This window comes from Diabrotica virgifera, chromosome 1 (assembly GCF_917563875.1).
Source record: "Diabrotica virgifera virgifera chromosome 1, PGI_DIABVI_V3a".
NCBI classification, from domain to species: domain Eukaryota; kingdom Metazoa; phylum Arthropoda; class Insecta; order Coleoptera; family Chrysomelidae; genus Diabrotica; species Diabrotica virgifera.
In genome coordinates, this window is record NC_065443.1 from 4,852,007 (window position 1) to 4,876,333 (window position 24,327).

The window sequence follows — 24,327 nt, forward strand, 5'->3', positions numbered from 1 at the left end:
AAATTTTTACGTGGTAAGTAAGATTATGAAGACCTGGAGAGATATGAAAATTATTTATTTTGATATTGAATGGGTTGCATATGTGAGTCCATATTAAATGTAGTAATGAAACACAGACTTATCACAATCATTTAATTATACTTTGACGACCGGTTTCGATCTCTACATTATACAGATCATCTTCAGGTCGGCGTTACAAGTAGTTAAATGCTACAATTAAAGAAACCCAGAATTAGAACATTATCTGGTTGCACAAATATTAATAGAAAGCCAAATTCGAAAAAAATTTTGAAATAAAGGTTTGCAACTGTTGACATTTCAGAATATTGATACATACAAATGCACACCTATGAGTTAAAATGCTCATAAGCATATATGAGCAAATGGGTGCATGCAGTTTGTGAATATTTGTTGAAATTTAAATTTTTTAACTATTAAAAAACAAATTAAAACATTAAGCAACCTTAAATATGCATCCCAACTCAAAATAATAATAATAAATAGATAGTAATATTGTTCAAACCTACTCACATGCCGTTACAAGGGATGCGTTGCCACTTAGTTGTTATCATATTAATTCGTCCAACTTATGCCAATTGGTTTGCTGGGAGAGTTATACGGCAACCGTATGGTTGTACCGTCATTCTGACTAACCCTGTATAATCGAAAATAATTTTAAATTATAGACGGCTTCGATATACATTAATTTTGTTAAAAACATTTTTTTGTATATCTCATAATTTAGCCGCAATCAAAGAAAACCAGAGGTTTGGCGCACCCTGTATATTCCGTGTACTTTAGATTTGGCTGAGTCTTTATCATACATTTTTCATATTAGCTGGATAGGTAGTTCCGTATTTCCCGTTATACTCCAGAGGGATCTCGATTTTACTGAATTGAAAGCCTATAATATATTTCTACGAAACAGAGTAGCATTGGCCTATATTATGTTTCCTCACTTTTTCCATTACCTGTCTGTTGTTGAATATCTGCGGACGCAGATCCACTTTTTCAATAAATTTCTATTTTTGCCTATGGTCTTTAATTCTTCAATACATTTCCTTTTATTTCTTCCTATCTGTTCGGTCTGATTTATCCATGTCTTCCTGGTCTTCTCCTTCTTCTTTTCCTTTGACTTACTTTTAATTCTTTCACTCTATCGGTATGACCGAACCATAACATTTGCTTCTCTTTAACATATTCAGTAATAGACTTTTGATTTGGAATTTGTCTGACATCTTCATTTTTTCTACTGTCCCATTTCTTTTTCTGTACATTTTTTTTCTAATCTTTCATTTCGTTTGCGTTTATTTTTGTTATGTTTTTTAATTATCCAGTTTTCGCTTGCGTATTTATTATTGGCACTATTATCGTGTTGTGGATTTTTCTCTTGATTTTCGTTGTTACATCTTTGTATCCTACTATTGTTGTATTGCATTAATTGTATATGTAGTATAATCGTGTAGATTCATTTCCTCTATTTGTTATCTCCTGATCTATTTTGCTATCATCAGTCACAATGTTGTCCAGGTCCAGATCATTCGTACGTTGTTATTTTTTCTAATTGTTTACTGTTCCTATTTCATGGTATTCAAATAATATGGGTTAAATCTACTGCGCAGAGGTTCTAGGAATTCTACCATGCTCCATAAATAAGATTATACCTTTGGGATAAACGAATTCACTGAAAAAACAGGTAGCCTAATGTCGAAATTAATTACACATATTTTGTATAGAAACGATCTTCGTTTCTCGAAGTGGGTCGTACCTTTTACAAAAAATTAAATATATGAGCTGGGTGGTTCCAGTAGTCTTTACCTTCTGCCCTTTTGTTAGCGATGACTCACCTTTAAAGATTGCCCCATTCTTGGAAAATTTTCTTAAAGCGACAGTTGACAGGTTTAGTTTGTAAATCGAGGAATTCTATTCGGCTTTAATGGGATTATATTGAAGATAAAAGTGTACCGCAGTTTCAACAGGTTCAACTTGTTAACGAAAGTTTTGTGATTTCTTAAGCAATTGTACAATGAGAGCAAAATAGTACAAAAATATTTAAAAAGGGTACAAGATTTTCAATTAGGTGTGTCATAAAAATTTAGTATATAAGTTTTTAGTAAGGAAGCCAAGTATGCTAAGTTTGGCATAACTCGAACGTTATGGGGACCTATTGGGTTGGGAAGATTAGGCCCTAAAACCAAAAAGGTTAAGTTAAATTTTCCATTTTAGTGGAAAGTTTCCATTTTTTAATTTAATTTTCCATTTCCAACAATCGTTTGTTCCAATTATAGCGCCATCTTTTCATAATTCTAAAAAATGTTTCGAATAAAAGTTACTTATTTTTACGTAAGGGAACCAAATCTGTAATAAAAAAATGTCCTCCTATTTAAGGTATTAAAGTAACCGCCCACCCCACCTCCGTAGGTGGTCGTGTTTGATGTCATTTGATAGATTTTAAAAAAATATTGAACACATATTTTTCAGTTTTTTGATCTAACGTGCAATTTGCGAAATATTCGTTTTTTTTTGTGAAACTTTGTGACTCACCCATTTCTTTACGCCCAGCTCAAATCGTCAGATTTTTTAAATATACACTGTTCTGCATGTACTTTACTTACCTTATCTTAATCTGACGATTTCGAGTTTTTCTAATACGGGGCATTCACGCTCTGATTTGTAGTACCACTAGTGGTACGACAAGAGAGAGAGAGTGATACTACTTTGTGGTCCCTCTCTAGTCGTACTACAACACCATTCACCACCCAACATTTTAAATATCTTTCTAGCCGCCAAAAAAGGTCTTACCTTTCAGCCATCTGTTTTCACGGTGGTGTACACTAAAAAATGTATCCAGTAAAGTCTATGCAAAATGTAATTCGGAGGATTTGGGTACATAAGTTGAGGTTTCATAATTATTAAGCATGCCATAATGAAACGCTGTTTAGACGCTGCGATTCAATGCGATACCACCTTCAACCCAACTCCAACTTTGATAAGTTGTGCGATGCACCGTTTAAGCGTCGTTTAAACACAACGACAAGTCACATCAACTAGTTGTGATGACAAGTTGAAACGCTGTTTAGACGCTGCGATTCAATGCGATACCACCTTCAACCCAACTCCAACTTTGATAAGTTGTGCGATGCACCGTTTACACACAATGATAAGTTGCAACAACTCGATTGACCTTGATAAGTTGTTTGATTTATCGCTGTGTTTAAACGATCCTTTAAGGATCGTTTAAACACAGCGATAAATCAAACAACTTATCAAGGTCAATCGAGTTGTTGCAACTTATCATTGTGTGTAAACGGTGCATCGCACAACTTATCAAAGTTGGAGTTGGGTTGAAGGTGGTATCGCATTGAATCGCAGCGTCTAAACAGCGTTTCAACTTGTCATCACAACTAGTTGATGTGACTTGTCGTTGTGTTTAAACGACGCTTAAACGGTGCATCGCACAACTTATCAAAGTTGGAGTTGGGTTGAAGGTGGTATCGCATTGAATCGCAGCGTCTAAACAGCGTTTCAACTTGTCATCACAACTAGTTGCTGTGACTTGTTGTTGTGTTTAAACGACGCTTAAGTTTCGTTTCTCTATCATTTGTCTAGGGCTGATATGAACTAATTAATTTTTACGACTCTTGTAATTTTTACGACTTTTTAAGACGTAGGGTAGTTATATTCTATTTTAGTAAACTAAACTGGAGCTGGGATTTGCATTTAAAAATGAATAGTAAATTTGCATAAGATGCCAAAAGAAAATAGTTTTAGATTAATAAGAAACTGGTCTTTATTTACAGAAAGGAAAATGATTGGTCCCAACAAAAAGTAGATAATAAATAATCGTGTATTTTAATATGGGTAATTTTTGTGACAGTTTATTTTCTATTAAATATTTGCAAACTAGAGTGTTTGCGTAAAGAAACTTGTAGACATCCCATACGTAATATACTGCGAGGTATAAGTTAGGGATATAGAAAATTTATGCTCATTTTCATAGTTGATTTTTTCGTGAACGGATTAATGGATCCCGCTAATTTTTTTTACTATTTTAGATATTTCTTTAGTATTGTTTCGCTATAACTTTTCCCATGCGTCACGATTCATTTTAAAACAAATTAAGTCAAAACGTAAAGTGAAACGTACGCCGATGTGTGTAGTATAATATACATAGTATACAGTATAAAAATGTATATACACATCGACGTTATGTTTTGACTTAATTTGTTTGAAAAAGAATCGTGACGCATGGGAAAAGTTATAGCGGACGAACAATATTATCACAGTTGTGCAAAGATTTACTCAAACTTCTTTTTTGTACTTATGTATACTGGGTGGAGGAAAAGAAATATTTTTCTTATGTTAAGTTTGAAACACCCTGTAGAGAGGACGAGGTACAATAATGCATCGGAATCGTATTATATATAGTCTTATGTTTGGTGAATTTTTTTTTGAATGTGCCTGATATCTTTAGAAACAAATAAAATAGACGGTTTTGTATTTTAACTTGTGTTTTAACCGAAACTAAAGTTTGAGACACCCTTTAGGGAGGAAGAGGTAAAATGGTGGTTATGCATCGATACTATGTTGTAGTCTCATCTTTTGTGAATCATTTATTTTTTAAATTTTTCTGATACCTTTAATAACAAAGAAACTAAACCGTTTTACTATTTAATATGTGTTTTAACTGACGACTGCGATACGTGAGGAGGTCACGTCTTATCATACCACTAAGACAACATTATTTCCTATATATAGTGCGAAAGAAAAAGAGTGTTCAAAGAAAAAGAATATGTGTAATGTAACTCTCGATATTTAAAGAGCCTCCAGGTAGACACCGAATCCGTATTACTTTCAGGGAAATTCCACCCCAAAACATCATAGAGCCTCTATTAAACAATCTCGTCTCTCTTAAGTTGTGCTGTGCATACCACTTACCTGATCGACAATCGTTTACGTTATGTGCCTTTCTGTTTTTAAAGTTTTGTTAACTGTTATTTGTTAGTGTTAATTTAGTTTTGTTTCAGTAAAAATACCTGGTAAGGAGTAAAACCACCTATTTTCTTTGTTATTTTCTTTATCTTTAGAAAGCTAAAGATAACAGGGAGATTCAAAAAACAAAATGTTCACAAAACATAAGACTGTAATACTGATTCCGATCTATACACAGATTTGTACCTCGTTCTCTCTACCGGGTGTTTCAAACTTAACATAAGAAAACATTACTTTTCTTCCACCCGGTATAAGTACAAAAAAGAAGTTTAATTAAATTTTTGCACAACTGTGTAAATACTAAAGAAATATCTAAGATAATAAAAACAAAAATTAGCGAAATCCGTTAATCTGTTCACGAAAAAATAAACTATAAAAATGAGCATACATTTTCTATATCCTTAACTTATGACTCTCAGTGTAGTGGAAATTTTTAATCCAATATCCAACATCGGCATTCACGCTCCAACTTTCTTTGTAATACCGCTAGTCGTACCACTAGTGGTATTACTGGAAATTTTTAATCCAATATCCAACATCGGCATTCACGCTCCAACTTTCTTTGTAATACCGCTAGTCGTACCACTAGTGGTATTACTAGTAGTACCGTACCACTAGTGGTATTACTAGTAGTACTACAACCCATTCACGGTCTGATTTTAGATCCAACATATCACTTTCTCTCTCTTGTCGTACCACTAGTAATACTACAAATCAGATCATGAATGAGGCCCGGATAGATTTTTTCCGGACTCCTCTTTAACGAACTCCCCAGTATTAAGAGTCCATAACTCCCTAAGAGTAACTGTAAAAATCCCCGCTTGGGCTCCCCTATCACTATGTGCCATATTGTATTTATAATAAATCTTAATTCGATTCTTTTTGTGATCTATGTATACTAAAAAAACCAAGTACATGACCGTCAAATAGTACCTATCCATTGAGAACATCATTATCCACAACTATAGGTACCATTGAACGTGTGGATGCCTTCAGATATATCTAGGCACAGAAATAAATCAGAAGAATTTCGTAAGTAGCGAAATTAATGCACGTATTTCCAATAGGGCTTTTCATTCACAGTCATTTGTTTCAAGCTTCTGTCAAAAGTCGTATAATCCGTGTATATTAATATTACTCACACAGATTATACAACGTATGACAGAAGCTCGAAACAAATGACCATCGATGAAAACCCATGTGGGAATCGTACGTACTATTCCAAGAAAAGATTGATCACATCGAAATTATTAGACAAGAGAACCAAAATGACTGTATACAGAACATTGATTAGACCCTATGGTTGTGAAACCTGGGCAATGACAAATAAAGATGAAGCTCAAGAAGCCCAATTCAGAACATTCAAAAGAAAGATATTGAGAAAGTTATATGACCCGGTGCAAGAGGAAGGCGACACAAAGAAAATCAGTAATCGTTAGGCGCGCGGGTATTGCTGACGAGCTTAGTCGCGCAGTCTACGATTGTAGACCAATAGTTTTTTGTCGTATAATACCGGATTTTGACAAAATTAACAAATTAATCGTTAATAACATCCGTACTTTGATATTAGATATGTTTTGTCCCTTGGCTTTTCTCATTTTGACAGTGGTAAAATTAAAAACGAAGTCATGATTTTTTGGGTCTTTATTCGCAAATAAATGAAAATGGTCACAAAAATAATAAAACGCAAATATTTTTTATCTTTGAACTTCTAGAATTACCAATAGGGATGAATAATAAAGAATAGAACTAAAACTTAAAAAAAGATCAAAACTATTAAATGGTAAAAGTGGCACAATTTTAGTCCGTCAAACATTCAGTGCAAATATCCGCACACATCTTATGGAAAATACAGGGTGTTTGGTAAAGAATGGGCCATAGCTTAACCTCAGGTTCCTGAGGTTAAAATAGGCCAATTTAAGCTAACTTACCTTAGTACAAAGTTTATAATAACCGAGATACAGGGTGTCAAAGTTAAACTTTTTTTTGTTTATTTTTGAATATTTCCTGACAGGTATGAGACAACAACATGAAATTTGGTAAGTGGGGTTTTTTTGGGTCGAGAAAACTAAATTATCTACCAGAAATTATGTATTGCCCAGAGGGCGCCACATACGCCTTTCAGCACTCATTTATTACGTTCAATTTTTTTAACCCTCACTCTGTATAATTTTGACATTAAAATTTTTATTCTCCTATTAGTTTTACTTAAAAAAGGTATACTTCTTTCATCTCCCTAAACTCAACCGTTTTCGAGATAAACGCATTTTAAATCTGTGATACACCATCATTTTTAGCATAATATCATTGTTGTAGGTACACCCGAAAAATAACTTAAAACCATAAAATTATCAAAAAATGTATCGCAAATTTCTTCAAATGGAATTTGCGATGCAATGACATAAATTTGAGAACTGGCACAATTATTATGGTTTTAAGTTATTTTTCGGGTGTAACTACAATGATATTATGCTAAAAATGATGGTGTATCGCAGATTTAAAATGCGTTTATCTCGAAAACGGTTGAGTTTAGGGAGATGAAAGAAGTATACCTTTTTTTAAGTAAAACTAATAGGAGAATAAAAATTTTAATGTCAAAATTATACAGAGTAGGGATAAAAAAAATTGAACGTAATAAATGAGTGCTGAAAGGCGATGTGGCGCCCTCTGGGCAATACATAATTTTTGATAGGGAATTTAGTTTTCTCGACCCAAAAAACCCCCACCCCCACATACCAAATTTCATGTTGTTATCTCATACCTGTCAGGAAATATTCAATAATAAATAAAAAAAAAGTTTAACTTTGACACCCTGTATCTCGGTTATTATAAACTTTGTACTAAGGTAAGTTAGCTTAAATCGGCCTATTTTAACCTCAGGAAGCTGAGGTTAAGCTATTGCCCATTCTTTACCAAACACCCTGTATAATGTCACTCAAATTCAATAAAATTTATATGAATAGATTCGTTTCAAATTAACGGTCAATTCTTATCATTGCGCCAACTCTGTATTTTCAATAATAAGAGCAGAAATTGATATAAATAAATCTGAAATCAAATGGGTACTTACATAAGTTAGAGAGAGAAAAAATATTTTAAAATACCCAAATTATCGGTACTCCATAAATCAGCGGATTAGTTTCACTAATCCGCTTAGGCCCAGCGGGGTTTAAGCTGTTTTGAATAGCACCCAGATCAATAGTGATTGTAACTGACAAATTTATGGACTCCAATAATGTGATTTGATTTGATTCGTTCCCATGCTAAGTTTTCAATAAAGTCACTTCTTGAAACTTTTTCATTTATGTTTTAGCTTTATATACACAGCAGGCTACATATTAGCTTTATATATACAACTAAAAACTGGAACGCGCTTAGTCGCGGGGTCTACGGTTGTAGACCAATGCTCTTTGAATAATGGTAAAAAATAATGCAAACAGATCGGCGGCGTTTAGCACACTGAAGAGTAAGTTGGAAGTATTAGTGACAGCTACTAAGCGGGATGGGGCCGTATGTACAGTTTTCTGCAATTAGCGACCACTTAAAGGAGAGTGGTCTACGATTGTAGACCGCGCGACTAACGGAGGGTTAATGAATTGAATGAACGGTATGATATTGTAAAATTTGTGAAAAGTCAAAGACTGTCATGGCTAGGGCATGGCCAGAGACAAGAAGGTGCAAAAACACCCAACAACATATTACAATGGAATCAGATACGAAGACGAGAAAAAGGAAGCCACAGAATGAGATGGTTTAATGACGTGGTAGACGACGTGAAAACCATGATTATAAGACAATTGAGGAGAAGGGCACAAGGAGGATCTGAATCTGAATGCCATCCAGAGTTATGATGCCAAAAGAAGAGGTATTACAATATCCATTACTGTAATCAAAGGTTTTAGAAATCGGCCTGCGTAAGTAATGATAGATTAGCCTAATAAAATAAAAAAAAGTCAAAATGTAAATTCGTACAGGTTAAAACAAATTTTATATCAAAGTTTAGGTGGGTACAAAAGATATTTTCAAGAAAGTATCCAAATCATACAAGGGGATCATTGTTTAAATAATTAAAAAGCGGTCATGTTTGCAAAAAAACTACTTTTTTAACTGCTGAGGTAATTCATTTATTAATGAAGGTCTATGGGATTTTTTTCTGCAAAGTTGAAGGGTAAATATTTCACATAAGACTTACTAAATTAAATTTGACCCCCTATTTATTTAAATAATTGTATATAAAACTTTAAAAACAAATTTGCAAAAAATTATTTTTAGCGTTTTAAATAAGCACTATAAAATATCTTATTTTACAGACTAGGTTGCGCTATGTTACCAGTATTAAGCAAAAAAAAATTGGTTGAAAAATATTTAATATTTTTTGAGATATTGAATTTGTTTATTAAATGTTACTATTTTTTCAATTGCAAAAACGCGGTTGTTGCCAAAGAAATATTCACCTGCTTATGATCTCATTATTTTTATTTTTATGTATATCTTCGATAAATGTATTGATAAATTCAACTTTCAATTAAACTCTCCCCTAAAATGGCATTTGAAAATTATTCAAATTTGTTTATAATTTGTTTTTTTAATAACGTCGCGGGCATTAAGTATTTTGAAATGCCGTTTCGATAATTGGTTTCCTGGGAATTTTTTACTAATTAACAAAATTTTTTTGTCGTTTTTTCTTCTTCTTCTTTTTCCTTGGAGTTATATTACTACGGGCCCTTTTAGGGTTAAATTTTATTAAGAATGTCGAATCTCTGAGTTGTAGATTCTAGACCTAAAAATATTAAGATTTACCTAAAATCTCTTAAATAATATTATTAAAAATTATTGTTACCAAGTACTTTAAAACTATTTGACGTATCCTTATCATACTTGGCAGAAAGTGTGGCTATTATACACCCTACTAAATTGTGATTAATAAACGTTTCTAGCTAGTGCCAGAGGCGTACGACAGGGGATAGTGAATGATTGACCCTTCCCAAATTCTACGCCACTGAGTGAATTACTATTTTAGCGAAATTTTTCGATTCTCCAATACTTTGTATGTAAATAACTTTTTTGGTATCCATAAAGTCATCAGTTTGAGAGATATTGAAAGTTTAAAATGAATTAATGAATGAATCAAAATAACTATGCCGTTTCATTTTTAACGTCCAATATCTCGAAAACTAATGACTTAATCGTTACCAGTAAAGTGTATATTATTTACATATAAAGTATTGGAGAATCGAAAAATTTCGCTAAAATAGTAATTCCCTCAGTAGCGTAGAATTTGGGAAGGGTCAACCATTAACTATCCCCTGTCGTACGCCTCTGGTAGTAGCTAGAAACTTTTGTTTATCACAATTTAGTAGACTGTATAGTACCTACACTTTCTGCCAAGTATGATAAGGATACGTCAAATAGTTTGAAAGTACTTGGTAAAAATAATTTTTAAATTTTTAATTAAAACACTCTGTAACTCAATAAGTAGCCACATTTTATTTAAGTGATGTTAGACCAATCTTAATATTTTTAGGTCTAGAATCTACAACTTAGAGATTCGACATTCTTAATGAAACTTAAACCTAAAAGGGCCCGTAATAATATAACTCCAAGAAAAAATAAAAAAAGAGGAAAAAAAGACAAAAAAATTTGTTAATTAGTGAAAAATTCCTAGGAACTTAATTATCGAAACGGAATTTCAAAATATTTAATCCCCGCGAAGTTATTAAAAAAACAAATTATAAAGAAATTTGAATAATTTTGAAATGCCATTTTAGGGGGAGTTTAATTGAAATTTGAATTTATTAATACATTTATCGAAAGTATAAATAAAAATAAAAATAATAAGATTTAAAACAGGTGAATATTTCTTTGGCAACAACCGCGTTTTTGCAATTGAAAATAGAGTAACATTTAATAAACAAATTCAATATCTCAAAAAATATTAAATATTTTTGGACCAATTTTTTTTGTTTAATACTGATAATATAGCGCAATTTCTCCTGTAAAATAAGATATTTTATAGTGCTTATTTAAAACGCTAAAAATTATTTTTTGCAAATTTGTTTTTAAAGTTTTATGTATAATTATTTAAATAAATAGGGGGTCAAATTTAATTTAGTAAGTCTTATGTGAAAGACTCACCCTTTAACTTTGCAGAAAACAATCCTATAGACCTTCATTAGTAATTGAATGACCTCAGCAGTTAAAAAAGTAGTTTTTTTGCAAACATGACCCCTTTTTAATTATTTAAAGAATGATCCCCTTGTATGATTTGGATACTTTCTTGAAAATATCTTTTGGACCCACCTAAACTTTGATATAAAATTTGTTTCAACCTGTACGAATTTACATTGTGATTTACATGTAGTGCAATTTTATTTTACTAGACTAGATAGCTAACCGTTGTAAACAATGAAATGGGCGATATTTACAAGACTTTCATACACCACTAAAAACCCAAAATAAAAAACCGTTGAAATTATATCGAATCTGTGATGACATAAAGGGCACAGTGTTCATGACATACAAGTATATATGTCAAGACGATCAAATATGCTATATGCAGAAAACTTTAAGAGGGCCTGTTATATCATTGTTGAAATATACAACATAAATAAGGAAGCCAAATTTTTTTTAGATAAAAGAGGTGATTTCTTTAATATGCTCAAAGATATCTGATCCTTTCTGGGTTTTTTTGCCTTAAGGTCACGGCATATTATCATGCACGAATAGTTTCCAGCACGTAGGTCTCCGAAAAACCAGATTTTACAAAGAGGTACCTATCTGATACGATACGTTCCAGACAGTGTGAATTGTTCATATTTAAAACCATTAAAATCGATATTTTTCGGAAACTAAACGCTACGTGCTGGAAACGATTCGTGCATGATAATATGCAGCGACCTTTATTCTATATAATAGGTCACATTATAAAAGACATTGAGGTCGTCAGCTGACGTCTGTACCTTTGTCTGTTGGTTTCTTTATTCTTGTATATTATTATAATCTCACTTCTGATTAAAACGATACTGCTAATCATTTATCTTTGGTAGTAGTCATTTTTATAATCACTAACGCTAAGGTTCAAAAGTAATTGTTTAAAATAATGTTTTCTTTAAACTCACGATCTGTTTTCTTCGAATCATTGCACTGACCTTGTGATAAACGTAGATGCATTGATTTAAAAACAAAAAAGTCGATACATGACCAAAATTATTTCCGTTAATATAATAATATTTAGTAATATAATAATGAACTCTATCAAAAATACCTTTATATAACTTGGAAATAAAAGCAAAAGGAATAGGAATGATTGTTGCCGATTATTTCGATCAACACATTTATTTTTATTGCTGTGCGGGGTGGTTTTAATTTAAATTCGTAATCTCCTTCGTCTTCCTCTTTAATATAAGCAATTCACATTGTTCATTAGCGGACTGCTTGTCTGGATAACTCTGGAAGATTGTCACTCCTTCTTTTGCACTGTCCTCCGATACGTCGTCTGCCGATTGGTGATTTATCTCTTGCTATTTTAACCATAAGAACCTCCCCCATTCTGCTTATGTGGTTATTCCATTCTATTTTTCTATTTAGTATCCATTCGTTTATACACTGTACGTTTAGTCCAGAGAAATAAGATTTTTCTCGTGACACATCCCCCTCCAGGCCGAAACCAAATTTTTTGTGTAGTATGGACATCTATCTTAATAACCTATATGTTTCCTGCAGCCGATTTTTATGATATACATAGTTATAAACAAATGAAGATCAAAAAACGGTAAATTTTCGCTTTTTTCGTCTATTACCAAAAAGTTAACAGGTTCACTGTCCACATACCACATATGGTCTGTGGACTAAAAGCACTACCAGTTCACAGACCATATGTGGTCTGTTCGTAGATACAATTTTCATGTTGTTTATAAAAGTGGACGTGAGGAGAATGGCCTTTATTAGACGTGAACTTGGCAGAACATATCCCATATATTATAAATAGTGTTGGGACAAAGAGAAAAAATGTGTAATTTTATCGTAATTGCGATAAATGTAATATCGAAACTAAACACCTATATTTTATTGCGTTTTCACTTTTAGCGAACTAAAAAATGGATATGTAAGATAAAATAATAATATACAATATAATGAAAAGTAAATATTTATTGAAAAGTATTGAAAAAAAATTATATGTTCAATCGAGTGTTCAATGTACTTTTTGGAAACATTGTAGACAATACGGTTTGGTACAGATGTTGCATATTTGTGAAACTCTTTTGGTTTTATTAGTGGCAGCTGCTGATGTTTCTCCTTTTTGACGAAATTCATTATAGAATCCGGAACACCTACGTCTAGTAATTTTTCCATCGTTTCTATCCAGCGATTTAAGAAAATGCTGTACTTGTGACGAGGTATTGCAGGTGTCTGAACAACGTTTATACCCAAAAGATTTTTCACAATACTCATTTGGGCCTGCAATATTGTACATTTATTTTGTTGGTTCAATTTATTGAACAAATAAACTGTATTTAGGATACCCACTCCAAACAGAATATCGACAGCAACTTTTTTGTACCAGGTCAAGATCTTGCGAATTGGTAGCTAATTTCAGGTATTTTGTTGTCTTAGAACATAAAGACGACCTAAGTTTATCGTAATTGATGAGTTGTCTATGCCATTTCTTATTAGATACAGGGAAAAAATGGATAAAATGAGGAAAGTACGCACATACCACATATGGTCTGTCGACTCACGAGACAACTTTTGGTCATTTTTGTTCTATAGAGTCCACAGTCCATATGTGGTATGCTGTAAAACAAATATTTTTTAATTATATAATTATATATTTTACAACATTATTTGTTTATTTAAAGCCAGAATATATCAATTTTTACAAAAACATAACTGGACTTATGAGCAATTTCCACTCTAAAACCTGGACAGTGAACCTGTTAAGCATTTTAAACCAATTTGAGAGTAAGAAACTCATAAATCGTATAAAAACTTCAATATAGCGTTCGCTGAATATGTCTATCCTTATTGGTAGCTTAGAAAATTGCGAAATAAATCATAAATTTTGAGTTTTTATAAATATTCATAACTTATGTAAAAATTAACTTAGAACCTTCTTATTACACGGAATGCTGAGACTTCTGGTGCTTAAATCATACCCCAAATTTCAAAGCAATTGGTAAAATAGTTTAAAAGTTATTTAATTTGTTTATCCCAAATTCATTTTTTTGCAACACTATAAGTCAGAAAATTATGAGGTTAAAGTGATACTTCGGACAGTTTATGAAAGAAGAACATTTATACTATTAACTTAAATAAAAAAAATGACAAAAAGTAATTTTAAACAGTGTAAAATAATTTTGCAAAAACATGTCGATTTTTTGCTTACTTATAAACAATTAGAATAACTTTTTAACCTTTACCCGTAGAAAATTTAGTTTTTCATATTTAGAAAGACTGAATTTTTATACACATTTAGAAAGAAAAAGAATGTGTGTGTACTTTGTACGCACGTAAGAAGTTATACTTCTATTATATGATTTAAACGAAATTAATATACTTTTTATTTATATTTTGTTTAAATATTAAACTAATTTATACTTACTACTTCTCGAACATTTTTATTAGAACAGTGCCAAAAATTAAAATAATAAAATAAAACACACACAAACACATTAAACAAGCCACAAATGATGTCTGAACATTAATTGTCGAAAAAATTTTTAACTAAATACGTATTTTCTGAAAATACAATTATATAATAAATATACTTACAATCATAAAATGTATTAAAAAAAACAAAAAAAAAAGTTTCTATTGGGACTCGAACCAGCGCTGATAAGCGCGGTTGGTATTGGAATTCATTCGCCTTCCAAGCTTAGCCACGGACACTATGTGTCATTATTTACGAAGATCGACTAACTAAACGAATTAAACTTGTGATATTTTGATATTTTGAAAATTGATCAAATTATTTTAATTTTGAATTGAAATGATTTAGAATTGAAAAAATACAACAAAACATAGAGTAAGAAAACAATATATTAGGTGAATATTGATAGAAATTATGATTGTAATCAAATTATATAAATAAAAGTATTACATACTATGTATTTTGGCAGATCAAATAGGTAGGTTTATACCCATGATACATTAACAATTATTACGTACCTGTTGCTTTTAAAAACTATTTAAAAGTCACTACAATATTATAAACTTTTTTGTTTCTGTCCTCACAACAATAAAACTAATATATTATACATTTGTTTACCTTTACCTCCAAACCACAGCTGTCCTACAGCTGCCATATCGGATAATTTTTGACATGTCATTTGAACATCCAATCAGAACAAAGTTATAATGCTCATGCGCCGGGCTGATAGGTTTTAACGTATAAAAATTCACCCTATATCGCCGGTAAAGAAGTATAACTTCAAAAACAATTAAACAATTGTCCTAGGACAATTAAGGACGAAGTTAGCCCCCTTTTCTTAATTCACTTGTTCTTGCAAAATAATTTTGCAACATTTAGAATTACTTTTTGTCACTTTTTTTTAATTAGATTAACATGTAAATTTTCTTCTTTCATAAACCATCCAAAGTATTACTGTAACTTCATCATTTTCTGACTTATAGTGTTGCAAAAAAATGAATTTGGGTTAAACAAATTAAATAACTTTTAAACTATTTTACCAATTGCTTTGAAATTTAGGGTATGATTTAAGCACCAGAAGTCTCAGCATCCCGTGTAATAAGAAGGTTACAAGTTAATTTTTACATAAGTTGTGAATATTTATATAAACTCAAAATTTATGATTTATTTTTCAATTTTTTAAGCAACCAATAAGGATAGACATAATCAGCGAACACCACATTGAAGTTTTTTATACGATTTATGAGTTTCTTACTCTCAAATTTGTTCTTAACTTAACTTAACTTAAAAAAGTGCTTAACTTTTTGGTAATTGACGAAAAAAGCGAAAATTTACCGTTTTTTGATCTTCAATTGTTTATAACTATGTATATCATCAAAGTCGGTTGCAGGAAACATATAGGTTATTATTATAGATGTCCATAGATACTACTCAAAAAATTTGGTTTCGGCCTGGAGGGGGTTGTGTCACCAACAGGATATTTTTAATAATAATATATAATAATAATAATAGAGTTTATTCGTAGCAAATAAATTATACAATAATAAACTCAGTTCCTCACTGAAGTTGTACGTACCTACAACTTGTGCGTGAGGGTTCAATTTTGATGGTCTTAAACAACACTAATTAATTTTAAAATTTACAAAAAGGAATCAAATAAAGTTTTTTTCGCTCATCTGTCTCGAAATTTGGGCTCCTCTCCTCACTAATTCAATTACCATTACATGTTGTTTTTCGGACCTACGAAAATTTCTCATAAAATTCAAGAAATGATTGCAAAACGTTTCCTATGGGACTCCTCTGGTGGGACTTCGTCTTTTATGATAATTATCATGATTTTTAATGTGTTTTATCTATTTTTACAATAATTTTTACAAATTTAACACTTATAAGTGACATTTCAAAAAATTCATTTTATTTCCTTATTTCTCTGAACTAGTTACAGTTTCTTCTGTCTTCACACCTCTTTCGATTTCTCAGCGTATTTCCTATAATTCTTCTCGGTACTCATGAGAGTACTCTCATCTCTCTGCGATTTCTAGTAGTCTTTATGTTGTGGATGTATTGGGTCTTGTTTCTGATGCATATGTCATTATTAGTCCTACACTGGCTTTATATATATTCTTGACTTCATCTCAGTGTTAATATGTCAGCTTCTCCATATTATAGTGTTAAAGGGGACAGGCGCAATATGTTGGTCCAATACTATTTAAATGCATTCATCATTTTGGAAACTTGAGAAAACTAATAATTATTTTTGAAAAATTTAAACGCAGAATGTAAGATTACATTATTACCGAGTGCCGAAAGTCTCTGAAAACTTCTATAATGTTTATTTTAATAAGTTACAGGGGTGAAAAATGTGAAAATTGAGTGTGATTTTTAATTTCAATTATTTCATTCAACAGAAACTTTTTGTTTATTCTGAGGGACTTCTCCCCTCTGTAATAATGTAATCTTTCATTCTGCGTTTAAATTTTTCAAAAATATTTATTAGTTTTCTCGGATTCGAAACAAAAATGAATGCATTTAAATATATTGGACCAAGATTTTGCCCCTATCCCCTTCAGAACAATTTTTTCAAAAAGACTTGTAGATGGGATGTACTTTTATAAATTGATACTATGATTACTATTTTTCTGGATGATTGTTTTTTGTTATCGTTAAAAAATGTTGTTTTCAATATCAATTACCATATAAGTAGGTGGGTGGTATACCATTATTTTAATTCAACGCACGAATTTGAGAAGAGTGATAATATTAACAATTAAACTTTTTGAACGCATTGTTATTGCAATGTTTACAAACAGTTTTTGCGTATGAGACTCAAGAAAACAAAGTGACAAATAATAATATTATGTATCTTCTGATATACAATATTATGTAAAATATTCATGCCAAACCTTTAATTAAGGTTATTATTTATGAAAATAAGGGAACTTATTAAAAAATACGATGTATAGTTTGATAAAAGGACTAAAGAATACTGTAACAATATCTAAATAAATACTAGGTATACTGTATTTCACTAATTTGCGTCGGTTTTAGATTATTGCTAGATCCACTCTACTGTACAGCATAAGAAATACGAAAGTAAATTGCTCTATATATAATAAATTTCAATCAGCGATGCAGGGCATGTAAACAACAATTTTAGTTGATGTTTTAGATGTGCAAAATTTATCTACTCGTGCCATAATAACAGTATATTATTAAAATCACTTTATAACTTTTTCTCATTTCTCGATTAATACTTTTTATTGTATAGTATATAAATTATTGTAATCAATGAATAGATAGTGAAAAATAATCCTGTTAATTAAATTAATGAATAATTTACGCGATTATACAAGCAACTGATATCCAACAATATTCAAAAACTGAACGAAATAGCCATCTCAATGTTGCTGATGACGACATCGCTGTCAACTAATGTTTACATCTCCTGCATAGCTTATGTAAATAAACGTTAGTAATGAAAATATGATTTGAATTAAAAAATCCTTTTATAATTTTTTTACATTTTTTATAAGAAGGTATTTACAGCAAATTCTTTTGATAGAATTCATGAGCACTGCAGATATTTTTGTTTTATATTTACGTGTAAAATATTTATTGCAATAGTATAATAATAATAATAAACGCCAGTACCTCATTATTTACAATTTTTTTCGTTTATTTTTAATACTTATTTTCAGTGCATTAACTTGTTATTATGAAAGTACATACTCAAAATTATATTATGACAAAATATTTGCATTTTATAAGCCGTAGAAAACATTTTAAAATCTAGAAAAAATGTGAAAAAAAGATAAAATAATTATAATACGATATAATAATTATTGCTGTTTTTAACGGAAGCATTTTAATTTACAGGTATAAACACTGAATTACATTAGAAAAGTATACGAGAATAGTGTAAGAATTGAAGACACTGACGAAAACATATAAGAAAACAAAAACAAAAAAAAACTACCAAAAGCTTTTAATCATCCTAATTGAAAAAAAAACTGGTATTTAGATAATAGTTCAGAAGAGGTATAAACAATCGTCTTTATTGTTACTAGTGAAATTAAAACAGTATAGAAAGACAAAATTTAAAAAAAATCTTAATCAATTTTGTCAATCCAGCGCTCGATTCTAGTATTTCCATTATCTGTGATAAAATGAAAATGATATTGCTAGTATGTTTGAAATGCATTCCTGGAATGACTTTATTGAAAGATAGTTCATTCAATTACATGAATTAATCTTTACTTTAAAAGAATATCCGTCAGAAAAATCATATCATGTGATGTTTCTTTAAAAAAAACCACCAAATTCAATGATAGAATTCTCGCTAGTAAATAATGAGGAAAAAACTCATCCTATTCTATTACTATCCCGACATGGTAAATATTTATTTCTTGAAAATACCCCCAACTCGATTCGAATTTTATATTTGCCACTTTTTAGCACATGTACACAAAGCCACTTTCTGAAATTTTTAGCACACTAGGTGCCAGGTGGTCACGTGACTCAGCTAGAGCCTAATTAGGATTTTTAGGTTTTTATTTTTTATCTCAGCCGCATCGAGAGCTAGCAAGAAGCTTTAAATAAAAAAGTTGTAGATTTCAAAAAGTTCTGTCAGAATTTTTTTGGCGGGAAATTTTAAATTTTTAGAACGATTTTAAAATTTCAAATGAGTCTAAAAAATAAACTAAGACACTCGTTTTTACGAAAAAAAATACATAAAGTGTATTTTTGCACAATATTTCACCGTGAATTGTTTCAGATTTTTAAAATTGGTGAAACGTATTTTTGAAAATAAAAACCCGCATATTTTTGCTTTTTTTTCCCTTTTTAGATACAATTTTATGCAGGGTGTTGCAAAAAAGGAAACACCGCCTCTAGGATATGTTAAAAAGTGAAAAATAATTGGGGTTTGTTTAGTAAAAAAATTTTTTAACGCCATTTTCAATACACAGGGCGTTGAAGAAAACAAAATTTAACACATTTTTTATGATTCTTAAACAAAAATTTTTCAGACAGAACTTTTCAAAGCTACAACTTTTTTATTTAAAGTTTTTCGCTAGCTCTCGATGAGGCTGAGATAAAAAATAAAATCCTAAAAAGCCTAATTAGGCTCTAGGTGGGTGAGGTGAGCAACTAAGGGGCTAAAAATTTCAGAAAGTGGGTTTGTGTATATGTGCTAAAAAGTGGCCTATATGAAATTCGAGTCGAGTTGGGGGAATTTTTCATTAGGTATCTTACCCGTAAAGGGCCTTTTGTTTAGAAATAATACTTGTTTCTTGTTTCGAAATCTTCCATAAATATATTAAGGTATTCGCTAATAAAAGCTAAAAGCAGAGTCGCAGAGTCTATGGCTAGACCAAAATTTTGTTTATATGTAGAAAAAAAAGTATGCCGAAACTTACTAATATTTAAATTAAATTTAATATTTTGATAATTTATTTAGAAAATGTTGTGTATTCTTTATAAATGTGTCCTTATTATTTGCAAATCGTTGTATAATATTTAACAAAATTTTTGACAGTTTAGGTACTCCAAGGAGAATTCATGGTATGTACTACAAATAGGACCAAGTTGTCTGTATATTCGCTTTATAGATTCACCAAGTCATCTCATTTTTATGGAGTACCAACAGTGGTGTCATGGTGTGGGAACGCGTGGGAACGCCGTTCCCACACTGGTTAAGAAAAGAAAAAAAAATAAATAGAGAATTTAGGTTTTGTAAACAAAAATTAGCGGTGCGTTCCGGCACTGCTAATTTTGCCATGACACCACTGAGTACCAAAAGTTCATAGAAAAAATGTATCGAATCAAACTGAATAAAAGTGATGTGACGAATATGTCAAAAAAATCAAATTTTGAAAAGTAGGTATCTAAAGGATCGTTTAAACACAGCGATATATCAAACAACTTATCAAGGTCAATCGAGTTGTTGCAACTTATCATTGTGTGTAAACGGTGCATCGCACAACTTATCAAAGTTGGAGTTGGGTTGAAGGTGATATCGCATTGAATCGCAGCGTCTAAACAGTGTTTCAACTTGTCATCACAACTAGTTGCTGTGACTTATCGTTGTGTTTAAACGACGCTTAAAGGATCGTTTAAACACAGCGATATATCAAACAACTTATCAAGGTCAATCGAGTTGTTGCAACTTATCACTGTGTGTAAACGGTGCATCGCACAACTTATCAAAGTTGGAGTTGGGTTGAAGGTGGTATCGCATTGAATTGCAGCGTCTAAACAGCGTTTCAACTTGTCATCACAACTAGTTGCTGTGACTTATCGTTGTGTTTAAACGACCCTTAAAGGATCGTTTAAACACAGCGATAAATCAAACAACTTATCAAGGTCAATCGAGTTGAAGCGTCGTTTAAACACAACGACAAGTCACAGCAACTAGTTGTGATGACAAGTTGAAACGCTGTTTAGACGCTGCGATTCAATGCGATACCACCTTCAACCCAACTCCAACTTTGATAAGTTGTGCGATGCACCGTTTACACACAATGATAAGTTGCAACAACTCGATTGACCTTGATAAGTTGTTTGATTTATCGCTGTGTTTAAACGACCCTTAATATCAGTTATAATTAATGCAAAAAAACTTGCGCAAGGTTTGTGTTACCATTTGTGTTAAAATAAAAATTTAATATCGATGTTATGAAGAGAGAGAACGTTTCTTCACCAATTGAAATCTAAAAAAGTTGTCACTCTCAATTGCCTTAATTTAGCAAGTTTTTTTTTCAATAACAAAAAACAATTACTTACACATTTATTCTGAGCTCGTTCTTGTTGACAGGCATCTTTAACCCTTTTCCTGTAATTGTCTTTGAAAATCGTTGCCACTACTGACACAGTCAAACCACAAAACGATGTAAATAAACAAACTGAACAATATTATAGGTAGAGCGCGTCTTTCTAACCAGCGCAACCGGAAGATTATTACAACTGAAGTTAGCGCGTTTGTTGACCGGCGTTTTGTAGCGACAGTCACGTGAATCAGTGCCAAACAACTGAAAGCTACAAACGCTTTCGTGGCAGTGGACCAGCATGAATAGTGAGGTTGTTTGGTACTACAACGTACTACGTTATACCGAATGAATTCGTTGACCGATAGGAATGATTCGCTAAACCGAAGCGGTGATAAAGTAACCAAGCTATTTGATTTTTGGCAATTAATTACAGCTTTTATTAAGATTTTTTTACCTATTTAGTCATGGTGATAGTTACAAAGTCACCTGGAATTACAGGTAACAACCAGAAGAAATGTCATCAGGGCCAATCCAAGTCAAGTGGTCCAAAGGTGGTTGCTTGACTATTTTCAATATTTTTTATTTTTCTACCTTTTAAACTTAATCTATAGAGAGTACAAAATTGCATTCATTTTATTTTAAAAAAATTTAGTTTGTCGATGAGGGCCATTTTTGTTAAAGAGTGTCGGTCATTTTCACGGAAAACATGGCTTCGCTCTTTAGCCAATATTTTCACTGAGGTTTGTCCTAGAACAATAAATCAAAACCCAAACTTTTTAGAAAAGTGTGCTGTAAAAAAATTGCTTGTAGCATTATTTAATTTTAAACTACCCGTAAGGCCTTAAATTCTTAAATGAACCTCAAAGTTGGAAAAGGTAAACTGATAAAATTCCATTTTCAGCATTTTTTTAACAGCATAAGGCAAGCCGATAATGGTTTGGAATTTTTTTATGGAAAAGACATGCGTACATACTTTAAATAAAACAAGTTTGAGCTTTGAGACTTCAAAAAAAATCTCAAAAATGTAATTTTTGAAAAATCTCAAAGTTTGACCCCTTATATCCCTGATGGACACGAATGAAAAAATTTGGCTGAATGTTAGCCCTTAGCAAGTAGAATAAGAAGTGAAAATTTGGAGTTGCAGACTTACGCCATATAAGAGTATAGGCCTGAAAAAATGGTCAAAAATCAAAATGGTCAAAATTTGAGCGTTTGCGGGCAGGGTAATTAAAATTCAAATAAACTGTCTAATGAAATAAAAATTAATGTATTTTCACCAGATTTCACAATGAATACAAATTTATACCGGGTGTGCCAAAGAAAAGAGTCCACCTCGATATTTGGCAATAGTTACCTATTAGATTTTAAGGAAATGCCGAAATAGGTCCAGTTTTTTTTTATTATATTGCAACTTTTTGGGATACATTTCATACTACATGACGTCATCCATCAGAACGCGATGACGTAATCGATGATTTTTTTAAATGGGAATAGGGGTCTTGTGACAACTAAAAATACATTGTACTGCTGTCAGAAAATAGAAAAAATGTTTATTTCACAACAGTAATAAAATGTATTTTGAGTTAAATAAATTACATACATTCTTTTTTTGTGTTAATTAATTTAAATCAAAAATTATTTTTTTGGCCACCCTGTATAAATAATTATATTATTGTTTATACCACTGAACAGAGAATTGAACACTCTTTCAAATAAGATAACATACGACCCCTATTGCCATTAAAAAAATCATCGATTATGTAATCACGCCCAGATGGATGACGTCACTGACGATGACACGTCATGAAGACGTATGAAATATATATAAAAAAATTGTAATTTAAAAATAAAAATCGACCTGTTTCGGAATTCCCTTAAAATCCAATAACCGCCAAATATCAAGCTGAACTCTTTTCTTTGGCCCACCCTGTATAAATTTGTATTCATTGTGAAATCTGGTGAAAATACATTAATTTTTATTTCATTAGACAGTTTATTTGAATTTTAATTACCCTGCCCGCAAACGCTCAAATTTTGACCATTTTGATTTTTGACCAAATTTTCAGGCCTGTAACTCCTATATGAGGTAAGTTTGCACCTCCAAATTTTTACACCTTATTCTATTTGCTAGGGGCTAACATTCAGCCAAATTTCAAATTTTTTCATCAGTGCCCATCAGAGATGGGTCAAACTTTGAGATTTTTCAAAAAATTACATTTTTGAGATTTTTTTTTGAAAAAATTTACTTAAGTCTCAAAGGTCAAACTTTTTTTATTTAAAGTATGTACGTATGTCTTTTGCAGAAAAAAATTACAAACCATTATCAGCTTGCCTTATGCTGTTAAAAAAATGCTGAATATGGAATTTTATCAGTTAATCTTTTCAAATTTTGAGGTTCAGTTAAGGCAGTGGTTTGCAACCTATGGGGGCGCCCCCCTAGGGGGCGCGAGACTGTTGCAAGGTGGGCTTGTAGCTGTTACAATTGTTTGTTATCATTAGGAAATTGTAACAAAATGTCTGAAAATTATTTTACAGAAGAGATAAATACTATTAAAAAGCAAATTTTATTATTATTTTTTGTATATTTTTACATGATATTGTAGGTATACTATTTTGTAGCCCATTAAATAAATTATAGTATCAGTTGAGTTTATCAAATTAGATTGTTAGAAACATTAAACGGGCGCAACAATTTTTGGGTTTTTAAGGGGGGGCGCAGATACAAAAAGGTTGGAAACCACTGAGTTAAGGTCTTAAGGGTAGTTTGAAATTAAATAATGCTATAAGCCGTTTTTTAGAGCATGCTTTTCTAAAATGTTTGGTTTTTGATTTATTGTTCTAGGACAAACCTCAGTGAAAATATTGTCTAAAGAGCAAAGCCATGTTTTCCGTGAAAATGATCGATACGCTTTAACAAAA

The 24,327-nt window shown here is 31.3% G+C and overlaps 1 protein-coding gene across 2 annotated transcripts in view; it reads right to left on the reverse strand.

The window, feature by feature from the left end:
• The window catches only part of LOC114334986 (sodium-independent sulfate anion transporter), a 125,873-nt gene extending 104,199 nt beyond the window's left edge, over positions 1-21,674 (reverse strand). The window contains exon 1 of one of the 2 annotated variants that reach the window (XM_050654232.1): positions 21,425-21,674. In XM_050654232.1, coding sequence (XP_050510189.1) covers positions 21,425-21,459 — 35 coding nt within the window. In that variant the 5' untranslated portion in view covers positions 21,460-21,674. The remainder of the gene's footprint in view (positions 1-21,424) is intronic. The other variant, XM_050654224.1, reaches the window with a different exon arrangement.
• Between the last annotated feature and the right edge of the window lie 2,653 nt (positions 21,675-24,327).